General features: G+C 41.1%; 1 protein-coding gene across 3 annotated transcripts in view; it reads right to left on the bottom strand.

Annotated features, from left to right (window-relative positions):
• The window catches only part of kaznb (kazrin, periplakin interacting protein b), a 63,800-nt gene extending 42,206 nt beyond the window's left edge, over positions 1 to 21,594 (bottom strand). For all 3 annotated transcript variants that reach the window (XM_070850296.1, XM_070850304.1, XM_070850313.1), the window contains exon 1: positions 21,263 to 21,594. In XM_070850296.1, the coding sequence (XP_070706397.1) occupies positions 21,263 to 21,452 (190 nt within the window). In that variant the 5' untranslated portion in view covers positions 21,453 to 21,594. The remainder of the gene's footprint in view (positions 1 to 21,262) is intronic.
• Positions 21,595 to 21,961: the final 367 nt, after the last annotated feature.

Raw genomic sequence — 21,961 nt, forward strand, 5'->3', positions numbered from 1 at the left:
AGGAACACTTAAACAAAGTTGAAGAGCAGAAAGAAAATGAGAAAGTCAACAAGAATAGCAATAAACAACTAGATCCATAACCATTCATTCCACAAATTATTATGACACCAGCAGTTGCTGAGTGAGATCACTGCAGAGTATCAGTATGGCAGAGTCATCGACATCAGATCAGAAACACTGAAACAACAGGAGTGCTCTGTCCTTGTGTTTCCCTGAGGCAGTGCACTCTCAAGGGACAGAGTTGGATTGACTGAAGACCTTCACCGGTTCCCTCTTCCTCCACAGTGTTGTCTGGTTAATTAACGAATAGTCAGCTCCGACACTTGAGGCACCATTTTGTTTCCTATTTGCACCACAATTCTCCCAAGACACTCCTGAGCATCTGGCCAACCTCGTAAAATAACAATTTTTTCATTTTGAAAAGCCAGAGAAAGCTGCTATTTCAACACCGGAGATCAATTTACCATGAAAGTTAGTGTGTGAGATTCGTCTGGGGGAAAGTATGCTTACTCTTGTGTGGAGCTGGAGATTACTTTAGAATTCACAGACAGGAAAGTGTGTCTGAACTGCTTAAAGGAAATAGTGTAACTTATATCCCACTGAAAAATATTACATGTAATTTTATGGGTCAGTGCTGGCGCTGTCTCACTGCAAGTTAAATGTATCTCTGTTTAAGGACACATTTTGTTACAATGTGTGGGTTGTATTTTGCAGTTTTGGCCATTAATCCTATTGGTTATGATAAAATACTCACCAACTTCATAAGTATTCCCAGATTCATTTCAGCCCTTATTTACCCTCAGTAAGAAACACTGAGAAACAAGAGCCCTCTATTACAAGTGTACCGAGTTTAGAATTTTAAAAAAAGCCACTGCAAAAACTCGCATTCACACAAAAAGAGAAAAATCGAAGTGAAAGATGAAAAAATAAACGAGTGCATCAAAGCACAAGGATGTGAGGAAAGAGAAGCATAATCATAATCATCGTCATCATCATCATCATCATCATCAACATCATCGTTGTCATCTTTTCTTTTCTCATTCACGAAAGTGTTAGATTCTATTTTCTCTAAATTGATCTCCACAAAATGATCTAAATTCTGTTTCGATGCCAGGACGAAATTCAGTTTATGAGAAATATTCAAAATCCCTTTATTTTAAACATATTGTTTGGTTTTAATGTTGTGACATTCAAGAATATTGACTCTAAAAAAGTACCAGATCTGCCTTAAAAATCATCAATTTATGTGTAATTGTTTAATGTAAACTTCTCAGGTCATCAAAGCCTGTAAATTGCCAGAGACGATACCGAGGGTATTGGTCCCTGGTGCCCACAATCATAGCTCTGACCCTGGCTGCAAATTATTCCAGGTGGATGGAACAGCAAATCTGAAAGCAAACCTGACAATGTTTACCGTTGAGACCTGTAGCTGAAGTCAGTCTGCAGAACGACTTAAATCAGCTCTAAATCGCCTTGTGAGAGGTAAAGATAAATACAAAGGTAGTTTCTTTGGAAGACCTTTGTCAATAAACAAGATCTATGTAGATAGAGGGTCAGCACACATTTGGCAGTGTGCAGTTGTATGCATGTATTGGAGCTGCAACTAACAATTATTATTATGTCTGCGAGGCATAAACCTGGAGGGGATCATGTGTTTAGTTGTGTGTGCACGTGTGCGTGTGTGTGTGTGTGTTTGTCCACGGCTAATCACAGAAAAGACTGGACCTAACATTTTCTGTTCACATTTATGTCTGTGTGCTGAACCACCTGTCATGGTTGCTGTGATTTGTTTAAAGAAACATTTTATTGATTGTTTTATTACCTCTGTGACTGCTGCTCCTCACTCCTCTTAACTGGCCAGTAGGGACCACAAGTGATAAACAACTGCTTTACTTCGACATTACATAGAAAAAAACATATTATAACATTATAATATTAGCCTAAAAACAAACCTTACTAAAGGCTAAAACCCACTGGGGGCACCTGATTGCTCCACCCAGTGTCCCAGAAGCTGTTTGGTGCTCCGCTCTGCTGAAGACACGTGCCTGTTATATATCCAACGTTCGCCGCAGCCTAACCGCGTCAAGCAGCACAGAGCAAATGAAGCTCGGTGGCACCAGGCCAGACATTAACCAATCACTTTCACTTAAGCAGCTGTTTGTAGGCTACAACACAGCAAAGCAGTAAATACACGCAAGAAACACATTTGAAACAAACAAACTACACAGCGTAGCTTGTTTGGACACACTAGAAGCACATAAATCACAGTAAAATGACCAAATCAATGGTAAATGATAAATGGTAAATGGTCTGTATTTGTTTAGCGCCTTTCTAGTTATTTCAACTACTCAAAGCGCTTTACATGACATCCTCATTCACCCATTCACACATCATTCATACAGGAGGAATGTAATCTAATAATTCAATAAAATCTGAGCAAGTCAACAAATTAGCCAGGAATGCCAGTTGATTAATTTAGTCTAAGAATTGCCCAGTTGACATCACAAGTCAATTTTAAATGTCTTTTGATAGTTGAGAAACCAAAAATATTCAGTGTAGAGTGAAAACTTTGCATTTTCACAACTGATTAATTGGTGATAAAACTGTTCATTTTCTTTCACGTGATTAATAGTTTCAGCTGTAGTGGGCAGAAGCCCAACATATGGCTCTGTGGATGCCTGGAGCTCTTTTATGTCAAGTTTAAGTCAGAGTTTATCTCAGGTCAACACTTTAGTGTGAGCCGTGAACCAAACAAAACGCTGACATTTGTTCTGTTAGATTCAAAGCAACCGGAAACTTCAAAACAAGCAGAGAAAACTTGACTAGCATCCATTGCTGTTTTTCGGCATTTCGTCCTACCAGGGTTGCTAAGTAACAGTTGTGCCGGCAATCTTTGGCTTAAACTTTAATTCTGCCTGCAAAGAAAATGTTGAGGAACGTCAGAGAAAGTAAAGTCTCTGAATAATATATCACGATTAACCCAGCTGATGAGCCGGATGTGATGGGAAGCCACCAAACGATTGAAGTGAAGCATTAAAAGTCAAAAAGTCTTGATAAGTGTGGCTCAGAAACCTCACGGTCACCACACACGACTCCCAGCTCTCATTAAACAACACAAGCTCTCAACTGCTGCCTCATTTCTAAACTGAAGCTTTCAAAACTAGCCCGCTAAGATTACACATTTACTCTTTTAACTTTACCAGAGACAGTTGATACATTTTCAAGCATATTTAAAAGATGTTTTCATATGTCATGTAGTGCCACTCTGTGGTAAAGGCTCACTCACTGAATATTGCATTTTTGCAACATTCTCTGCATCAGTTGATCTGCTTTCATGTCCAAAAACGAGGTTTCATAACCAGCTGGCCAAGAGACAACACTTTTATGTTATTGTACAGAATGTTTTATAGAATATGAAGCATATTTAATGGATCACAGCAGTTTTTCATAGTGGATGTGGGCCAGCTTGCTTGAAACAAGGACCTCACCAATATATAACCCTCAGGGAATAAGAACAAAGGTGTTATTTCACATAGTAAATGCCTTATATTTATGTGACTATTGTTTAGGCCATGATAAACTAACCCCATCGATCACTATATAAGATGTGTCAAGGTCCAGGTGGCTTACCATCTCAGCTAAACTATTTTCTCTTGGGTACGCTAAAACAAAAGTAAACAGTCCTGACTTTGCTAGTAGACTTAGTGAATTGTCTGAGAGTTTGGTTAAGAGGAAGCCCGCACAAAAATGTAAGCAAAATAGCGTGTTGTAAGTGTTTAAATGGAACTGATTAAGCCTCTCAGATGAGTCCTGTAGACTGTGTAGTCAAGCTGCTCTTGCTTTACAATAGAAGAACTAGATAAAAGGGGAAAAGACATACACATAGCCAAATCTACAGTCAATTTGAAAAAGTAATTTAAAAAAAGATAAAACTGATGCTGCTTAAGCCCCTCAAATGAGTCCCTCCAACACCTAAGTGCTCTGAAATGACGAAGTCAGTGGGTGGTTGGCCTTTCTTAAATTAACCATCCTTCATCTCCATACCTGATCCTGGCCTAGAAATGTCACCGCAGCTGGCTTGATCAGCAGGACTCGAGCTAAACAGGCTAATTTAATGCTTAAGAGTGTCAGGAAATGGCAAAGCTACTGAACACATAAAGAAATATTTAAACAGATTTAACAAGTTCATTATAACAGCTCAATAGAGCTGACAGGATCAAAATAATTCATAGTGTAACATCCTGTAAGTTAATTGCTGGATTGCATTATCATTATCAAGCTGTTGGATTCACAGATATTAGACGGACAAAAAAGGAACCAAAGCCTCAGAAGACTCCTCATTTATTATGTCAGACTGCTGTATCAGTACACTGAGCAGAACGCCATAATGACTCACACTCAGCAACTTCCTGTTTCATGATGTGCCTTTACCCTCTGCGACACAAACTTAATTAATCTTAAATGAATCATGTGCATTCGCCCATGCACAAACACACACATGCACATCCAGGCATTGGAAAAGAGGCTTTCAGTATTAGATGTCCACATATTGCTGATGACAAGGTTAAATGATAGCACGCTATGTGCATATCCATACCTATCTCATTACATGCCTGTAGAAACACAACCTCCTAAATCAAAAGTTACTGCACTGCAGCTGCATGACACTCATAGGTCAGAGGTAGATAGCAGCTGGTGCATGATGGGCACCGCTGCATTTCTGACCCTGGTATGAAACATAATGCATTGCTGCTGTACCTTCATTCATCTCAGGTCCACGCAGTTCCCATGGTATACAGCTTGGCCGCAACACCTTCTCAGCTCTCAGCATGACGGAAAGATCCATATCTGTCCTTCTCCCTTTGCTTCCTCTGTTTCGCTCTCAGCCTTCTCCTTATTGCTGCAGCATCAGCTTACTGCTCTGAGGATCCCAGATGAGGGATGGGACACAGATTAACATGGGGATCAGCCTACGCCCTCCCATTATTTCCATCCCCCACCTATTCGCCTTAGCAGCTATGGTCTATGCGATGGTCTTGCCCAGCCCCTGATCACACTACTACCAGCAATCCCAGCATGGCAGATGGGACATCCCCGTAAAAGGCCACAGACAGTGATACACTGCTGGCTTACAGTCATTCCTAAACCGAGACCCTCACCCTCCAGCTGTGTAATCAGACAGCTGAAGTAGACTGTATTAGAAAGCTAATACCTGATAGTGACACAGAGCCATATGTAAGGCCTGAGACAATCTTGGTGTAATCCTTTGATATCGGCAGTATTAAAGGATTGCATCCACTTGGAACATACAGCATGGCAGCAACAATGTCTTCACTGCCTCTAACACCAGCGGCACATGTGAACATGAAAGTGAGACACTCTTGTAGCATTCAGCAGCCACTTCCGTATTTTACACCCCTGCCCGAGAAATTAAATGACGTCAATATTCTGTCTCCCCCAGGAGCACTTAACTGGTGTTGTACAGGTGCAGCAATCAGATAAGTCAACATAATGTGAGCTGAAATACTGTGAAGGACCGTGAGAGATGCTATCTCTGTGTTAACAGTACAGGCACGCAGTGATAAAAAAAAAAAAGATTGCCATGTTTTCATATCTATGTCTTCATTATTCTTCTGGACATTTTTTCTGGAAAAGCTTCAACTCCTGTTGACAATTTTGAAAATGACAATTCAACTTCTTTCGCCACTTAGACTTTTACTGACATTTCAGCTGTATTCGTGTTTATTTTTCTTTTGATCTGACATTTCATCTCCTTTCAGTGCCTTCACTTGAAAACAACAACAAAGAATCTTTAGCCCCCAACTTCCACTGTTCATGCACAATTTATTTCAACTGCTTTTAGATCTTCCACTGACACCTCTTATTAGTTTATACATTTGGGCTGGCACTCCACCAGGCACTCCACCAGGCACTTCACCAGAAACGTCCAACACAGGTTATCTATACTTCAACAAACACTTCAACTCCTTTCAGCAAATTCAGTTCAAGTGATACTTGAGACTGTCTAAGTCTATCTGTGACTGTAATTATGACTACAAAAGTCCCCAACTTTAACCCTAATAGTGATCAACAACTTATTATTCAGTAGTAATTTATTCTAGTTTTGGAAATCACAGATTATTAATGTTGTTCTGCTGAGGGGGTCGTCATATCAGAAGACACTTCTTTGTGTCGTCCTAGAGGGCACGGACAAACAACGTATTTTGTCATTTAACTTGGAGGGTTTGTTGCTTCTACTTCATCCAGGAATCACACTAGAATTGCCACTTGAACTCCATTCAGTGCTATCACTCAAATTGAAACTTCTATTTTAACTGCTTTCTTTCAGCAACTGTATTCAACTGCCACTTCAACGTTAACCTTATTCAGTACTTCAATAACATGTCAATTGTGTATTTTTAGCAGTGAGCACTTGTAAATGTAGCCTTTTGTAGCTGATACAGACATGGGTTCAAATAAGAAAAAGAAGCAGCATTTTGAGCATACATAGAGCTCAGTTAGGCCTGGTTTATGAATGGAGGCATATTTGCTAAACAGGCAGGTAGAGATCTAAGCAACGAGGCTTTAGGTTTGTAGCAGCCCATTCAGGCAACCACGTAGCCAAGGTTTCTGTTAGCTACACGAGGAGAGACAGGAGCCGTGTCTGGAGCAGAGAGCCAATTAGTCCTCTCTCCACGGCTTGTCACCTGACAGTCTGCTCATCCACAGCTTGATGGAAGAGCCTCTCCAGCTTGCTCATTCAAACCAATTAAGGTCTGGAGGTGTATTACCACACACTCATTACCTGTCTCCCACAGTGCTCTGGTGCTCTTCACATCACAGCTCATTGGTCTGCTGAAAGTCTCCATGTCATCTCTCTTTCTAGTTTTCTCAGTTGTGCTCTGCGTGCCTTCCTCTATCTATTTGTCTCTTTTTTTTCTCCCTCTGTTAGTGATGGAAATACAGGAAACTGACAAAATATTCTCCTCAACAGACCTACAGAGAAAAACATTCTTGCCTGTGAGTTATAAAAATCAATTTGGACATATGTTACAGTTTAAGATATAGTATGAACAAACGCAAGAGAAAAAAGCGTGTTTGTGAACTGAATATCAAAAATATGAAATTGCCCTACAGCACAAAAAGAAAACAACACAGAGACATCAAAACATTCATAAATGCACAGGCACTGACAAAAGGCCTGCTTTTCAACATTTCCCTTTTCTGTTGGCACACAAAACCATAAAACAAAACACTCAGATGTTGGGGTACAAAGGGCTGGACTCATGTCACAGGCGGGGTGTGGACATGGGCTTGCTCAAGCTCTCCAAACAGTTTATTCGTGCGAGATGGATGACATATCTGGAACGATTCAAATTCCCACATTCCCTCTTGCAAAACATGCTGCAAACCATAAACCTCTCAGAAATGAGCTGTAATTTCAGAGCACATTTTGACTCAGCACTGAGATGGTTGGAATTCCCCCCATGACTGTAGCTGTGCTGGAAATAAGCGAAGAAAGAGACATTATTCCACGACGACAGCGTAAGAACAGGCGAGTGTGCAACAAAAAACAGTTTCACAACTTTCACAAGAGGAACTTATGATCATTTCCGTTTCAGAATATGTCTCATAATCACCTACATTCTGCTGTAGATCTATGACATGAAACCAACTCTAATAATTACTGTACAGCTCGTGCTTCAGGTATTCACATACCTTTTAATTTATTCATAAAGGCAGCGCAGTGTGAGTAGTGCCAGTTTAAATCCCAACTGGGTTTGTGTTAACTTGTTGAAAGGTCAAAACACGACTAATGAGGACAAGTTGCATTGATTAACAGGAATTAATGGTTACTATAGCTCAACGGTGAATACTAGGACCTCTAATTGAGTCCAGATGGAGCAGCCACTGATCACTCAGCAAAACCTGTAGAGGGCCTCATAGGTCCTGCTGGCGGAGGTGTTGAGAATTACTTGCATTTGTATCTTATTTTCATTGAATTGAATTTGTACTTGTTTCGTTTACTTTGCTGAACTACTAGCGCCATATTGTACCCATGAGATGTGAGCCAGTGACAGATAAAACCTCTTTTGTCTGCTTGCTTCTCCTTCACAAGGATGATGTGAAGTCTGTGCGAATCTGTCAGACCTGGTGAACAGTGGTGGAAAAAACCAAGCACATTTACTGATGAGTACTTAAGTACCTGAGTACACATGTGCTTTAGTCCTAATGTATAATCTTACTCCCGTCTTCTACTCTACTACTTTTTACTCAATGGCAGTTATTCCAAAGCTATATATATATTAGTTATCCTTCAGTTTACATATAAAACATAATCCTGTTATAGATTAAAATACCCCAAAGTATAATAATCCCTTAACATGTCATCTCATCCAACTAATAACACTTATTACATGTTGATGCCCATAAAAATTATCCAACAATGTAATAACACTGAAAATAACCGTTGTGCATAATGAGTACTTTAACTTTCGCTACTGTAAGCACATGTTGCCAATATTTCTGTGCTTTCTTCTGTGTTTTCATATTGCGAAATTGCTGCTGTTACTAAAAACCACAGTAATTTGTCTGAATATTTAGTTTTAAATTATGCAGTCAATTACAAGTATAGTTTCACATTCATGACTCTCTCATTTGGGCTCATATAACAGCAAAAGGAGCATATGGATGCAGTAAAAAGACATATAAGAGACAACAAAGAGGCACACTATTCAGGTACTCCCTGCAGCTAATTGGCTAACAGGAGCATGACACCATCTCAGCTCTTTTCTCTCTATCTAGAGCAGCAGTCGTGTTTAACGCACCTGTGAATTACTCCCATGGCTCTGCCAGCCTCCCCTTTCTGCAGATCTTCCCCCTCTGTACTAATAACACCATAATGATGCCACTGTTAGTACAGTGCTGAGGCAGTGTGCTTTACGGACTGACCTCAAAATCAATTCAGCAGCACACAGGGTCTATTAATGGAGCTAGATCTGAAACTCCTCCTCTCCTCTCCTCTCCTCTCCTCTCCTCTCCTCTCCTCTCCTCTCCCCCCCCCCCCCCCCCCCCCCCCCCTCATACCTTTCTAGTTTTTGCTTCAGGACCTTACCATGGACAGTAAATTGCACACACCCAGCTCTTCTCATTCAGACCAGTACATTGACAAAGCAGCTGACGCTCTGCAGCCCTGTGGCACACATTAACCTCATGAAGGAAAAGTAATAGAGCCTGTCTCAGCTGACACACAATGGCCATGAAAAAATGTATCACGACGCCTGTACCTCCCTTACACTACACCCACAGGTAAACTCAACCCAGTAAAATACACAGGTATGGCAGGTGACGTCTATCCCTCCACATCAGATACATTTGATAGTGCAACAATGTCATACCATGAAACAAACTACTTTAGTTTTGCTTTCATTGCGGTCTCTAGTGCACATGATGTGGACGTCAGGAGGGTTTGTGGGAGGGATGGAACAGAGGCATACTTGGGGGTTTGGGAGCACATTCCTGGACAGAGAGAGTAGCTGAGTCTCTTGCCGTGGTTAATTAGGGGAGTCTGTGGGAAACCCCTGAATCTGAAACCCCCTTCCAAAAAAACCACACCACTTCAAGTGATGGCAGCCATGTTGAATGGAACTCATTGTTCTGTGGCCAGAAGGGAAGATTCCATCTCTTACGTCCAGTCGTATGAGCTGTCATGCTAACTATGAGAGGGCCAAAACCAGAGGGTGGCTGCAGTGATAATACAAGACGACAGAGGAGGGAAAAATAGAAGGGTGATAGAGGTTAAAGGGGCAATCCACCAATTTTATACATCAAAGTGGTCACACACGTGTCTTCTTTAGCTTCATCACAAGTCTGAGAAAACAACGATGATGCATCAGTAGGATTATCTCGGCTTGTTTTTGGAGACTACAGATTTTCTTATGGAAAGACTGCATTATAAAACAGTGGGCACAAGTTTGAAAGAGATGGGTGCAGGGCTGGATTAACATGCCAAAAGACGCTAAAGGCAAGAAAGAGCTGTGGGACCCTATTGGTAAGTGTTTCTAATAGTTTGTCAAACACATTTATGTCAATAATGGAAGACTGAATAATAGAAACACCTCTTAGTAGAACCCAATACAAAAACTGCAGCCTCCAAAATGCCCGTACGTGATACAAGACATCTATATATAACCCTCTTGAAGGAGGGATTTATTGCAGGGCAGTTTTATTAGACTAAATTAGTTTAGCTGAACTGTACTCTCCCAAACCTGCCTATCGGATGGGGATTCAGTGCTGGGCTCAATTGGTGAAAGTAACACAACAGTAATCAAATCAGTAACTTATTAATCAACACAGTAACAACGTAAAGCAACTTATTACTTTCAAATGAAGATAACTAGTATGTAATAGATTACATTTTGGATGTAACATGCACTGATCAAATGTACACGCACCTCAATAAGACAGCGCCATTATAAACCAGCTTTGCATATGTGTTTACCGGGCAGGGAGGGTCGGGTCCATAATGCAATCAAGTTGTATTATGGGTCCACATATTTCAGCCTCTGTTGAATCAAGCAATACTGAGCCATTTTTCCAAACATGAATGAAAATATTTAAAAACCTGTTTAAGCCTCGACATGGATTTGAAGTTTTGACTGTACAGTACACATATTAGTCATCACACAGCATGTCAAGTCAGAAGATAAGATGTTTTGAGTGGAGAAAAATAGTAACTCAGTCTGAGATATAAAGCAGTTGTAACAAGAGGGAGGGATTGCAATCAATGTACAAGGCAAGCTGGTATTGATGACTAAACTTTCTTGACCAAAACATATACAGTAAAATACTCATGTGTCACACAAAGAGCTATTAGTGACGTCTGCTGTCACTGCAGATTCACCAAAGACATACAGTTGATACTCTGATGACACACATTGAACCAGTATTTTTAAATAATGAAAGAAAGACTACATAAAATTTTTAATCGAAACATCCAATTTGAAAGTGACCCATCAGAAAATTACATACCGTTCAATCAATACAGTGAATCACTGCAGCGTGAAGCCATACAGATTAATTTGTCTTATTGATATGCATGAAAACTGAAATAATGTTGATACAAATGATGCGTCTAACTCAGCAGTAGCCTGCTGGGAATATTAACACAGCTTTCTAAATTCTTGGTTTACCCTATTAGTCATAATGGGGGCCAGATACTGAAAAAAAAGAAATGCTGAATAGAACAGAAAGTGCTGATTGCTTCACTCTTATTTTCATTGTACTTTGCATAATTCTGGATCAAATGGCCCGTAGCAGTTTCATTGAGCAGCCTATGCATAGATGTATAGTAATTTTGGTATTATGCAATAGTTCAATCAGCTTATATAGATTAGCAGGTTTATTTTTGGTGTGTTTGTTTTTATTGAGGATACAAATGTATCCTAATTTTAAATAGGAACAATCAATGCAATTAATCCATGCATACTGGAGATTAACATGTGGTTGGTAATCAGATCCTTTTATGTGGAAAATTGGGGTTGAAAATAGATGCTTTTTAGAAAAAGAAAGCAATCTCTCTGGCCATTGATCTAACTGCCCGCTAGCAGTGAGCAATTTTAAGGGGCCTGATGATAAAGATGCCTTTTTAAATCGCCTCCTCTAAAGCAGGAATGCACAAACACGCTTTCAACAATACCCATAAGCTTTGACAAACACCGCCCTCTCTTCTGTAATATTGGTGGAGCATGCATGGTTTGAGGTAAAATTTAGCTAGACACTTATTGCAAACAATAAACAAATTTACTGGAATGCATATACACGACAGAGCCACAGTGTGTTTGTGATATGCCTGAGCACACAGGGCACAGTAATTGGCGACCTGATAAATATTTGTGTAGAACCTCCTCAGCAGGAGAAAACAGAAAGGCATGCTTTCAACACTAATGCCTTCAGGCTGCAGACCAAAAATAATTCAGGGATGGAGCCCACTTACATGCTTCATGTCAACATTTCAGGAGGCCTGGGGAGATGATGATGATGATGATGCTTCAACAGAAACATTAAAATGTAATGTTGTGCTCTTGTGTAATAACTGGCTATGGTTTTTTACCTAAAAATGATGAAATAAATCACATAACTAAAAGAGAGAGATTTACTAAAAAGAAATGAAATGAAAACAATAGTAGAGTCAAGATAAAAAGTGATTCTGGTGATATCGCTGGTTTGAGTTGACAGTGGATTCATAATAAGTAGCTTTAATCCATCACAACGAGACAAAATTTAGTCACATCCTCTCAAACTTTAATGATGTGCTTTGTCAGGTGTCATCTCATTTGTGAAAGCCATGTTCTCCCTAATGATGAATTTAAACACTGAACTGATTCATTTTACTGGTAATTGGAAATAACCTGAGCAGCGAGGCTCAGTGCAATGCCTCTAGAAAGTAAACAGGGATGAGTGTCGCAGTTAGAGCCATCTGTCATCATATAGGAGAAGCATTGTGGAGATATACCAAAGATATAAGGAAAGTCAACTACTACATGCAGATATATATTCTAAGGTAGCAACTAATGATTGTTTTTTACTATTGATTAATGTACGTTTTTTTGTGTTGCTGTTATTACGATCTGTAGTTGTTTACTCAACAACATATGTAGTGAATAGTGAAATATGTGTATCACATTTACCAACTTTTTACATGTAAGAGGCTGAAAATTAGAGAATGTTTTGTTTGACAAGGTACATATCTGATTATTACAATAGTTATAAAGTTAATGAATGTTAATTAACTTGTGTTGCATTTCACAATCATTTTCAATATCACATAATAATTTTTTTGATTAATTACTCGTTCGTATTTTGAACTCAGTCCACAGTTAGCTGTCATAAAAGACCAAAAAAACATAAAAGTAAATGTTAAAAGCTAGAACAGAAAAAAAAAGACTAAATCAGTTCACTAGTTATCAAAACCGTTGCTCATTAATTTTCAGTTGCTGATCAATGAATCACTTCATAATTGCAGCTCTAATTCTGACAGATCTTTGTGTGATGACTCAACAGCTGCAGATAAATCAGCCGTCAGACCAGATAACATCCTGAGTTGACATACTATGTATATGGAATATGTCTGATCATAAGTCATCCAGAATAGTCTGAGAAATGACTTCATCTTTAGTTAAATGATAGATGCAGTAGTTCAATGGTGTGTGGAGCCATAACATCAAAGGGCAATGCAAAGTAGTTTCCTTTTATGGAGTGTGTGGGTGTTTAAAAGTGCACTGCATTGTCCCGATGTTCAGGATGTCTCCAGCCCATCAACCTCATAAGAGGCCCGTGTGAACCAGATGATTCAGAGAAGTGCTCTGCTTATCCTCCGCTCAGCTGGAATGTCAAGCTTTGCGTCCTCTAGATACAGGGGGGTGTTCTGCACTTCCTCAAAACTCATTTTCCTCCAGGCCTACTCCATTCTCTTCTAAGAATGGATTTATACTGCAGCCAAGGCAACAATATGTACCAGCAGCAATAAAAAGTCACCACTGCTAAAGCAATGAGGCATTTTAATAGGATGAGTTGCGACTGTTGAGAAGGCAACTGGGCTTCCTCTCCCTCACTGTCTGCCTCTTCCTCTCTTTCTGAGAGTTGCAATTGTTTGAAGTTTGGACTCAACAGGGATTTGAATGATTTTAGGTGGAAATGAAGGGTTAGATGTGTAAAATGTGTAGGCATGGGGGAGATGGGGGAACTGGGTTCTTAAAAGTGTGATCATTATCTGCGCCTCCTGTTGCGAAGCGAGCACAATAACACCTAGGCAGCAGCCTTGAAACACCCCACTTGGGAGAATTATACTAAACACTGTCAGATGTCTTTTTTTGTCTCATCGCAGGCATACACTGGATCCCTCAGTTATTAGTCCAGTGTGTCTCATTAATGGAGACATATATCCTTCATCACATGAGAGTCTGCTGTGTCAGACTGTAGTCAGACATACTGTGCTATCACCAGACATCAACATAACTCCATTCCAGCTCACTGTGTCTTTTACTACCTTATCCAGAGTCAAGGAAATCCTCTGAAGTGGTGCTTGTTGCAAGTTTCTCAATTCTGAACCTATAGTCTGATCCTCTCCAGATGCACATGATGCAGATGGTTCATAACACACAACCAGGAAGCAATACTTCACTCAATCCATAACATGAACTCTCTACTCTGACATATGGTGGTGATAAATACAAGATTCCCACCAAGTTCTTAAGGTCTTATTTCCTTCATAGTCCATTTCCTTTTCCGATGAAAAAAAACAATAGAGTAGTTTGCTGAATGCAAAGTTATGATGAGAGGCCAATGTGAGGGAAATAGGGGAGAAAAAGACTATAAGAGGGAGTAATAATGGTGAGAAATATCCTCATTAGTCAATTCCTCTCTCTACTCCCAAGCCAATAAAAGTCATTCTCATAATGTGCTCTTAACCCAAGCCATGACTGAGACACAGGAAATCCACATTAAGCGAATGATGAAGACAGCCTTCATCAAAAATCATCTGGGAACCAAACACCGAGCCAGTGGGAGGGAAATAGTTAAATGATCACTTTGGTTCTGGTGAGTCTAATTAGCATATGGAGACATATCAGTCTCTCTGATAGGAATAATATTATCTCGGAGGCAGAGTGTCACGCCGGAAAGCAATTCAATACTTAGTGTCACAGTTAAAGTACTCCTCAGTTCTCCTTGAATTGGCTTTCACTGACTTGCTCTGTGAAGTTTCATTCAGATAAAGCTCGCCTGAAAAATCTAAGTGCAGAGGAACGTCTGTTTGAAATGTATCCTGTCTCAGAGTTGGCATCTTTCTTGCTGCTCTCTTCTCTGGTTCTGCTCCACTGCCTGTCTGCCCATAGACCTGCTTGTCTGCCTGCCTTTTTGCCGGTCATTCTCTCTTAGGTGGCAGTTTACATTGGAGGCTGCATTGTGATGCCACTGCAGCCATCTGCCACCCAAACCAAAGGAATATCATCACCAGCTGCCATCCATGGCAGTACTTCTGTCACCTCTGCTAATAGACCTAAGACACACAGGGGTCAGCTGTCATCTGTCAGCTCTGACCCTTAATGAATGCTGCAACATGAAATCAGTAGCACGCACAATGCCCTCCTGGTGAACCACAAACTTGGAAAGATTTCACAGTGATTTAAACAATACAGGCCAGCTTCCTCTGCCCCTGTATGGACATGAAAGTGGATGTGTGCTGCCCAGCTGTCCTCCCAGCACTCTCATCAGCCAGATTCAGGAGTGGAAACTTTTTCACAAGTCAAAGTCTACGGGGATCCTGATCCCACTGACAGCCTCTGCGGCTCTGTCAGTTCATTACAGAGGCTTGCATTCCATTACAAAGCAAAACAAATAACCACAGAATCATTATTTATTTAAGGCCATTACCAACCATTGTAGAACAAAGGCTGCCAGTGTGCTAGTAAGTACTTCTAAGCTGTGTTAAGCTATTAAATGCAGAGACACTCAACTAAAATTGAAAAAATACAGAAGGCAGAATAAATTAAACACCGAAAAGGCACTTAAACTATGAAGTAACTAAACTGCAAACACTGCAATAAAGATAGGTCATATTACTTAAGGTTGCACGCCAATTAGCAGGATTTGTTTGCTCCTTATACAGTATGCATATCATATCTCTTTTTTTTATCTCTTTTGGTTTGGTCTTAGATTTCGTTTGTTGTTGTGGCAGTAATTTGCATATGCTTTATCACTTTCCTTGATTTATTAATCTAGTTGTGCTCTCAATATCATGTTTAATTGTTCTGAATTAATCTACATTTAATCTTAACTGTGCTCCAAGAAAGTAATGAAATAAAAATCTTTGAAAATGAGCACCATAGTTCATTAGTTTACCATCATTTGATACAATAATGAGGAACTGTTAGATCCCTGTCTCTCATCCCTGTAGTATGCATCCTCTCTGAATGTAAGAGCAAATCCTCCCACCCCGGAGCCACTTTTTTCATCTGGTTTTGGAAGCCCAGGAGTCCTTGCTATGCCATGATTAGTCCTTTTACTGGAGGAAGTCTAGTGAGGAAGAGGAAGAGAGATTGAGAAATGTTAGAGGAGTGAGGGGCTGCCTCTCTCTAGCCATTGTTTGGACACAGTTCCTCTCACGCTGCATTGACCACAGACAAGGCGTGGCTGAGGGAGGCCAGGGAGGCAATAGGAGGGGAGCGAGGGAGGGGGTGGTGGTATTCGGGTGGTGATGGATACAGGGGGAAGGTTAGAGCACATTGCATACTTTCTCTGCACGTGGACAGCGAACAGGATGGCGGGTGGTCCCTCGAGAGCGTTACAGAGAGAGAAAGACCTGGAGAGAGTGGGATTTTGCTCCTGTAGTTTGGCGCTCTGTTCCCAGCCCTGTTCATGTGCTCGATGAAGTAATGAGAGACCCGGGGCCTCTGACAAACTCAGGCCAGATGGGGAGAGGATTCTTCTCCACAATTACTCTGCAGCAGAGAGCATTAGAGCCAGTGCAGCTTCTGCTCTACAGAGAAAAGATAATCATTGGGACTTTCAGGAAAATACTTAATCAACACTGCACAGTTTGGAGGATGTTCTTAAAGGTTTCACCCGTGTTATATTCTTCTATGTCTGAATACAGTGTCCGAGTACGTAGCCATTTCTCAATGGAATAGTTGCAAGGTTGGGAGAGCCAATTGTTCTGGAAGTGTTTCTTACAAATCCATTTCAAAGTTTATTGTAAAAGATATTTTCAATGTTCCTCGACATAGTGAAGAAACATTTAAGCTATGTAAACAAAACGTACAAGTTTTTTTCGTTACAATCAATAAAACAATGCTATTTGGAGTCAAGGACCATGACTATTGCAAGAAGGAAGAAGATAAAGTCTAAGGCACTCTTAGTCCTGAGTATAATGAAAAAAGCCTTTAATATTCACTGGCTGACACTAAAGCTTGATGTTATAGAAACACTGGAGTTTCACTGTACTCCTCATCAGTGTCAATTGTTTAAGTCTGTTTATCAGAAACCGTGTTTTTTTCTGTGGTATGGTGGGTGTTGTTGGTACTAAAATAAAATGACCCTCTGTCACATTCACTGCGGAGAAGAAGCCATTTACAGGTAACAAGCAGATCTGTAGCAAAGTCAGAACACTTTGTCAAAGCAAGAAGGAGCCAAACACAGCTACACGTGCACATTTTCACACAAAATTGATCCCAAATCTGAAAGTGAGTGATTTAAACTGCTGAATGTTTCTTCACGCTTTTACACCACAAACGCTCCACTCATCCTTCTGGCAGAACTGTGAAGTTCTGAATTGTCTTTCGAAAATTCTCTTTGAGAGTTGTAGGATTTATGTCTTTTACCTTTAGCTTCCTATCATTGAACCAGTTATTTTACAACACAGTTGTTCATCTTTTGCTCAGTCTGGAGAATTTCATCCTCATCCAATTCCTATAAGAGCTCCAACTGCAAGTCACCAAATGTCGTCCACACAAAAAAATACTTTTACTTCTATAACCTTGAAGGGGAGGAAACAACTCCTCTCACTATGTAAAAGTAATGGTCCTAACTTTGAGCCTGTTATTCTACCTTGACTGTGACTTACTATGATGCGCTGGAACAAGTGAAATTGACAATACATATATACACCACTGCTTTCTCCCTTTGTGTTTGGCACATTGTTCCCTTGTGTTATCCCCACTCCCACTGCTGTATGAGTCACCAACAGCTGCCTTATGGTTGTGTTTTAGAGAAGGTTATGGATTAGTATTGGCAGACTCCCATGAGCCTGTGATGAGCACTTTCTCACAGACTGACAGCAGGGCACTGATCTACCAAGACTTTAAATAATGTAATATCCCATAAGGTTAGCTCACATTGATTTTAGAGGACAAAATATTTTCATACAGCCTCTGTTCTCTCAGACAAATTGAGTGCAAGATGGACATGCGTTTTTTTTTTCACAAGTCAGATGGACATTAAGTATGGCTGCAATGCAGTTGATTGGTGCTGAAACATCAGCATCATTTAGGAATGTTAAACAAGGCCTTAGCCTCAATGTGATGGAGAGCCAATAGCAAAGGGGTGTCATCACCCTGCCAATGAATACGTTACTGTCAATGGCTTGAATAAGAGGAGGCAGCCTGTTTGTAACAACCCAAGACCTTTCCACCGACTCCACTGTACTCCAAAATGAAGATTAGACAAACAAAAGCAATCTCTTGTAAACAGAGATATGCTGAGAAAAATTACATAAAATGTGCAAAATGAAGTTAACCCTGATGCAGGCTGTAGAGACTGAAAGTTTCGGGTGATTTAATCTCTTGCTCCTCATGATTAGTTCTGCGAAAGTGACGCACTCCAAGGCTGACAGGAACAGCAGGACGAAGTGCTGTGTTTATGGCCTTATTGGACATCTGTCAGAGATGTTATTGAAGTTCCACGGGGAAACTACAAAATTTCTGACATTCTCGCACTGTGTAATATATTTACATGAAGTCAGTTCATGCATATTAAAAAACCTTTTCTGTGCGGCTGCTTTCATCCTGCACAGGGCAGAACCAACAAATGCACTAACAAACAGCCTGGCCTTGAGAGGGATACACACCTAAAGAACATTTAATCTCTCTAAGCCACTGGACGCTGACGCGGCTCATCACACACCAAACTGCCTAACCCAAGGGATCTCTCAGAGGAATCATCTTAAACTTAAAATCTTAAAAAAAACATTCTTAAGCTAAGCGGTTCTCGGGCTCATCCCTCTTTATGCGGGCGAGGTGAGGGCTCTGCTGTGTAACTTTTAAAGGAAAAGAGGGTGGTGGAGGACTGTGTGGCTGTGTTTGGTTTGATCAGTCACCTGACTGCTGGCCTGGCCTCTGGGAACAGGAAGTATGACATCACCGCTCTGACATTCAGGAATGTGGGAATGTCAGGCTGCCTGTTCACACCACTGGAACGAAACTGAGACAGAGAGCAAGCAAGATGGACACAGCAGATAAGTCAGTGCAGCTGGGCTAGTCTAACCCCAAAAACTAAGCGCTAAGGCCGTTTTTAGACCAACTCCAGCCCTGTGAGGGGAAAAACGTTACCCCTCATCTGAATGAGGCCAATCCCTTGACGCAGTGTTATCCAGCAAATTAGTTTGCCCTGGCTCAAATTTTGCCGCAGCTCAATGCAGGGCGATGAATTGACCCCACAACAAAAGATTGAATAACTGCCGATATGACATCCCTCCTCATAATATCATAAACTCCTGAAAACAGCAATATTTTCAGCTACTGGATGCCACCAAGAGCAAAGAATGTGACACATCTGCCATACTGTACCTGTTAAAATGCTGCTGTTACTTCACCTGTCTCACAAGCCAAGAAAAGCTGCTTTGTGACATACTTTTAACAGCACACAAGCAGTGACACAAGTGACTGTCATGTAAGCTGCCTTCTCTACGTACTTTGTGTGTACATGAGGGACTAAGTATCTCCACTGGGCAGCAGATGAGGGCCAATCGGCCCTGGTCGATACTTGAATGTCTTCTTTGGGAACGACATAAGCACAACTAAACATTCGTGGAGGTGACTTTATTTTTAATGAGATCACAGTAGAAGAAGCAGCAGCAACAATCAAAACAACTTTCAGCCTTTGCTGTTGTGATTTCTTCACTGTGTGCTGTTGACCTTACATCACATCCTGATTAACTGCCCCCCACTGTTCATGGGGTATTACAGCTATTTAGTATTTCACTTTAAACTTGGATGACACAATTTAAAAAAGAGTATCCAAAACCAAAGCAACAAAAACTACATCTCCCATAATGAAATTTGACCGCAAAATGTGTCTCCAACATGACATCACTATGACATCAGTGCGGTTTATGCAGACCCTAAACAACTGAATATTGTCTGTAAAATCAGTGAATGCCTCTTGAGGACGCATTGCATTGATTCACATGCTAAGACATAGTTTAAAACAAGTACAATCGTGCTATAAAAACTACATTTCACACAGATCAGCCGTTAGCCTTGCAGCCCACCAGCGGATTTGAGGAATCACCTGCTGCTGAACCACATATGCTCAACACAGGCAGCCATTTAATGGGCACTGACAGTGAGCTGCTTGATGATCTCAATAACCCCAGGCTTCTAAACGTATTCAAGTCATGCATATGCAGAGCACAGACTCCCCAGGGCCAAAGACCTGCAATGTAAGGTCTTTTTTGCAGTGGCGTTTTCACAGTTTCAGCAAGCTAAACTTTCTATACATGCGAGCGATGAAAACATGAATCTGTCATGCCATCCTATATTCTCTTGTAAGATTTAAGTTTGTTGTGGATGATTAGTAGCTCAATAAATGGATTTGAACAAAGATGAACAGTGGTATTTAATGTTCAATTCACACATCAGGGCAACAGGAAAACCTGATCACAGGGACCCCCCTACCACTGTTGTTCCAATTAATATAAAAAAGATCTTATCATTAATGAATCCAAGATGTCAGCTATATAAAAGTAACTTAACAGAATCAGTAAGAAGGTTTAATTAGACACAGGCCATCATCTTAAACAAGCTGAAGCAAACACAAAGGAGCTATAGAGATAAAAATTGCAAGGTAGGGTATGTAGGCATAAAACAACTAAATATAAAATGGTATTCATTAGTAATAGTCATTCGGTTATTACTTACAGAAAAAATGTTATTTGATGACATGAAGCCAAGACTACATACACACTACTCAACATTTTAAGCTAATGAAGCCAGAATGAGCAGTCCCATTAAAACATGAGTTTAAAACTCATTCCTCATTCATCAAATCTCTTTCCCAGCTAAGTGACGGTGCCTTGGTGTCGCCAGCACCCGTCAGAGATGCTGGCATACAGTTTCTGGGCCTAAAGCTAAGTTTGAGACTCCTTGCCAGACTCGGGGAGAGAACAGGGAAGGAGCCAGAGCTGGAGGGAGTGTAGCCCCAGAGGAGCCCAGCTGCTGCCTGGGAAACCAAACCCGGACCGGCTCTGGCCCACGCTCTCTAACCCCAACCCCTCCCGTCTAATAACAACACTCCGTCTGTCTCTTGTTCTCGTTCTTTTCAATCTGCTGCCTTTTCCACTGTCATTCTGGTGTGGACTTTAGGGAAAAATAAGTCAGCGGAAGAACGATGGAATAGTTACCCCACTGCACATTCCCAGAATACTTCACACTGTTGATTTCAAAACACTCACACACGTTCACATACATGCACATGCTGTGACACTCACCCCGGTAGTGGAGGCTGTCATCGTGGTTGTGCTGGTGGTGGTTCTCCAAAGCAGGGGGGCTGCTGGCACCCAGTTCTGCCAGTCTGCGGCTGGTGGCAGAGAGCTCAGAGCGGAGGTTGGTCACTTCCTGACTGGCAGACTGGATGGCTCCATCAATCCTCTGTGCCAGCTGTTTGTTGTCCTCCATCATTTTAAGGATTTTCCCCTGAGGACCAAATCCACACAGAGCAGCATGTTGTCAAGTGGAGCATTAGAGGGGTGAAGCTAAGACCCCTTTCCTCCTCCTTGTCTTATCTCCCTCTTCTCTTTCTCCTCCTCCACCTGTGCTTCTTCTCTTACAGTTTACTTCGCACATAAAAAAAAGAAAGAAGCCAAAACACCGGTCACTCTTCTGTTCTCCGCTGAGCAATGTCTACCTGTTACCGCATAAAGAATAACGTCTGTGTGGCCAAGCACTACACACTCAGGGAAAACGTGTGTGTGTGCAGGGCAAAGGAGAAAGAGAGTGAGCGCCGGTGAAAGAGAAAGTGAGACAGACTGAGAGAGAATGCAAAGAGAGAAGAGAGAGAGAAAATAGACAGAAGAGAAAAAGAGATGCAGCTCAGCAGGCGGAGGGGAAAGTGAGTGCTCCCGCCGAGGAGAATGTGCTGTGAGCAGCTGCTCTCAGAGAGGACCCAGCACACTCTGAGATGACATGCA

The sequence above is a fragment of the Pempheris klunzingeri genome, chromosome 2 (assembly GCF_042242105.1).
Source record: "Pempheris klunzingeri isolate RE-2024b chromosome 2, fPemKlu1.hap1, whole genome shotgun sequence".
Taxonomy (NCBI): domain Eukaryota; kingdom Metazoa; phylum Chordata; class Actinopteri; order Acropomatiformes; family Pempheridae; genus Pempheris; species Pempheris klunzingeri.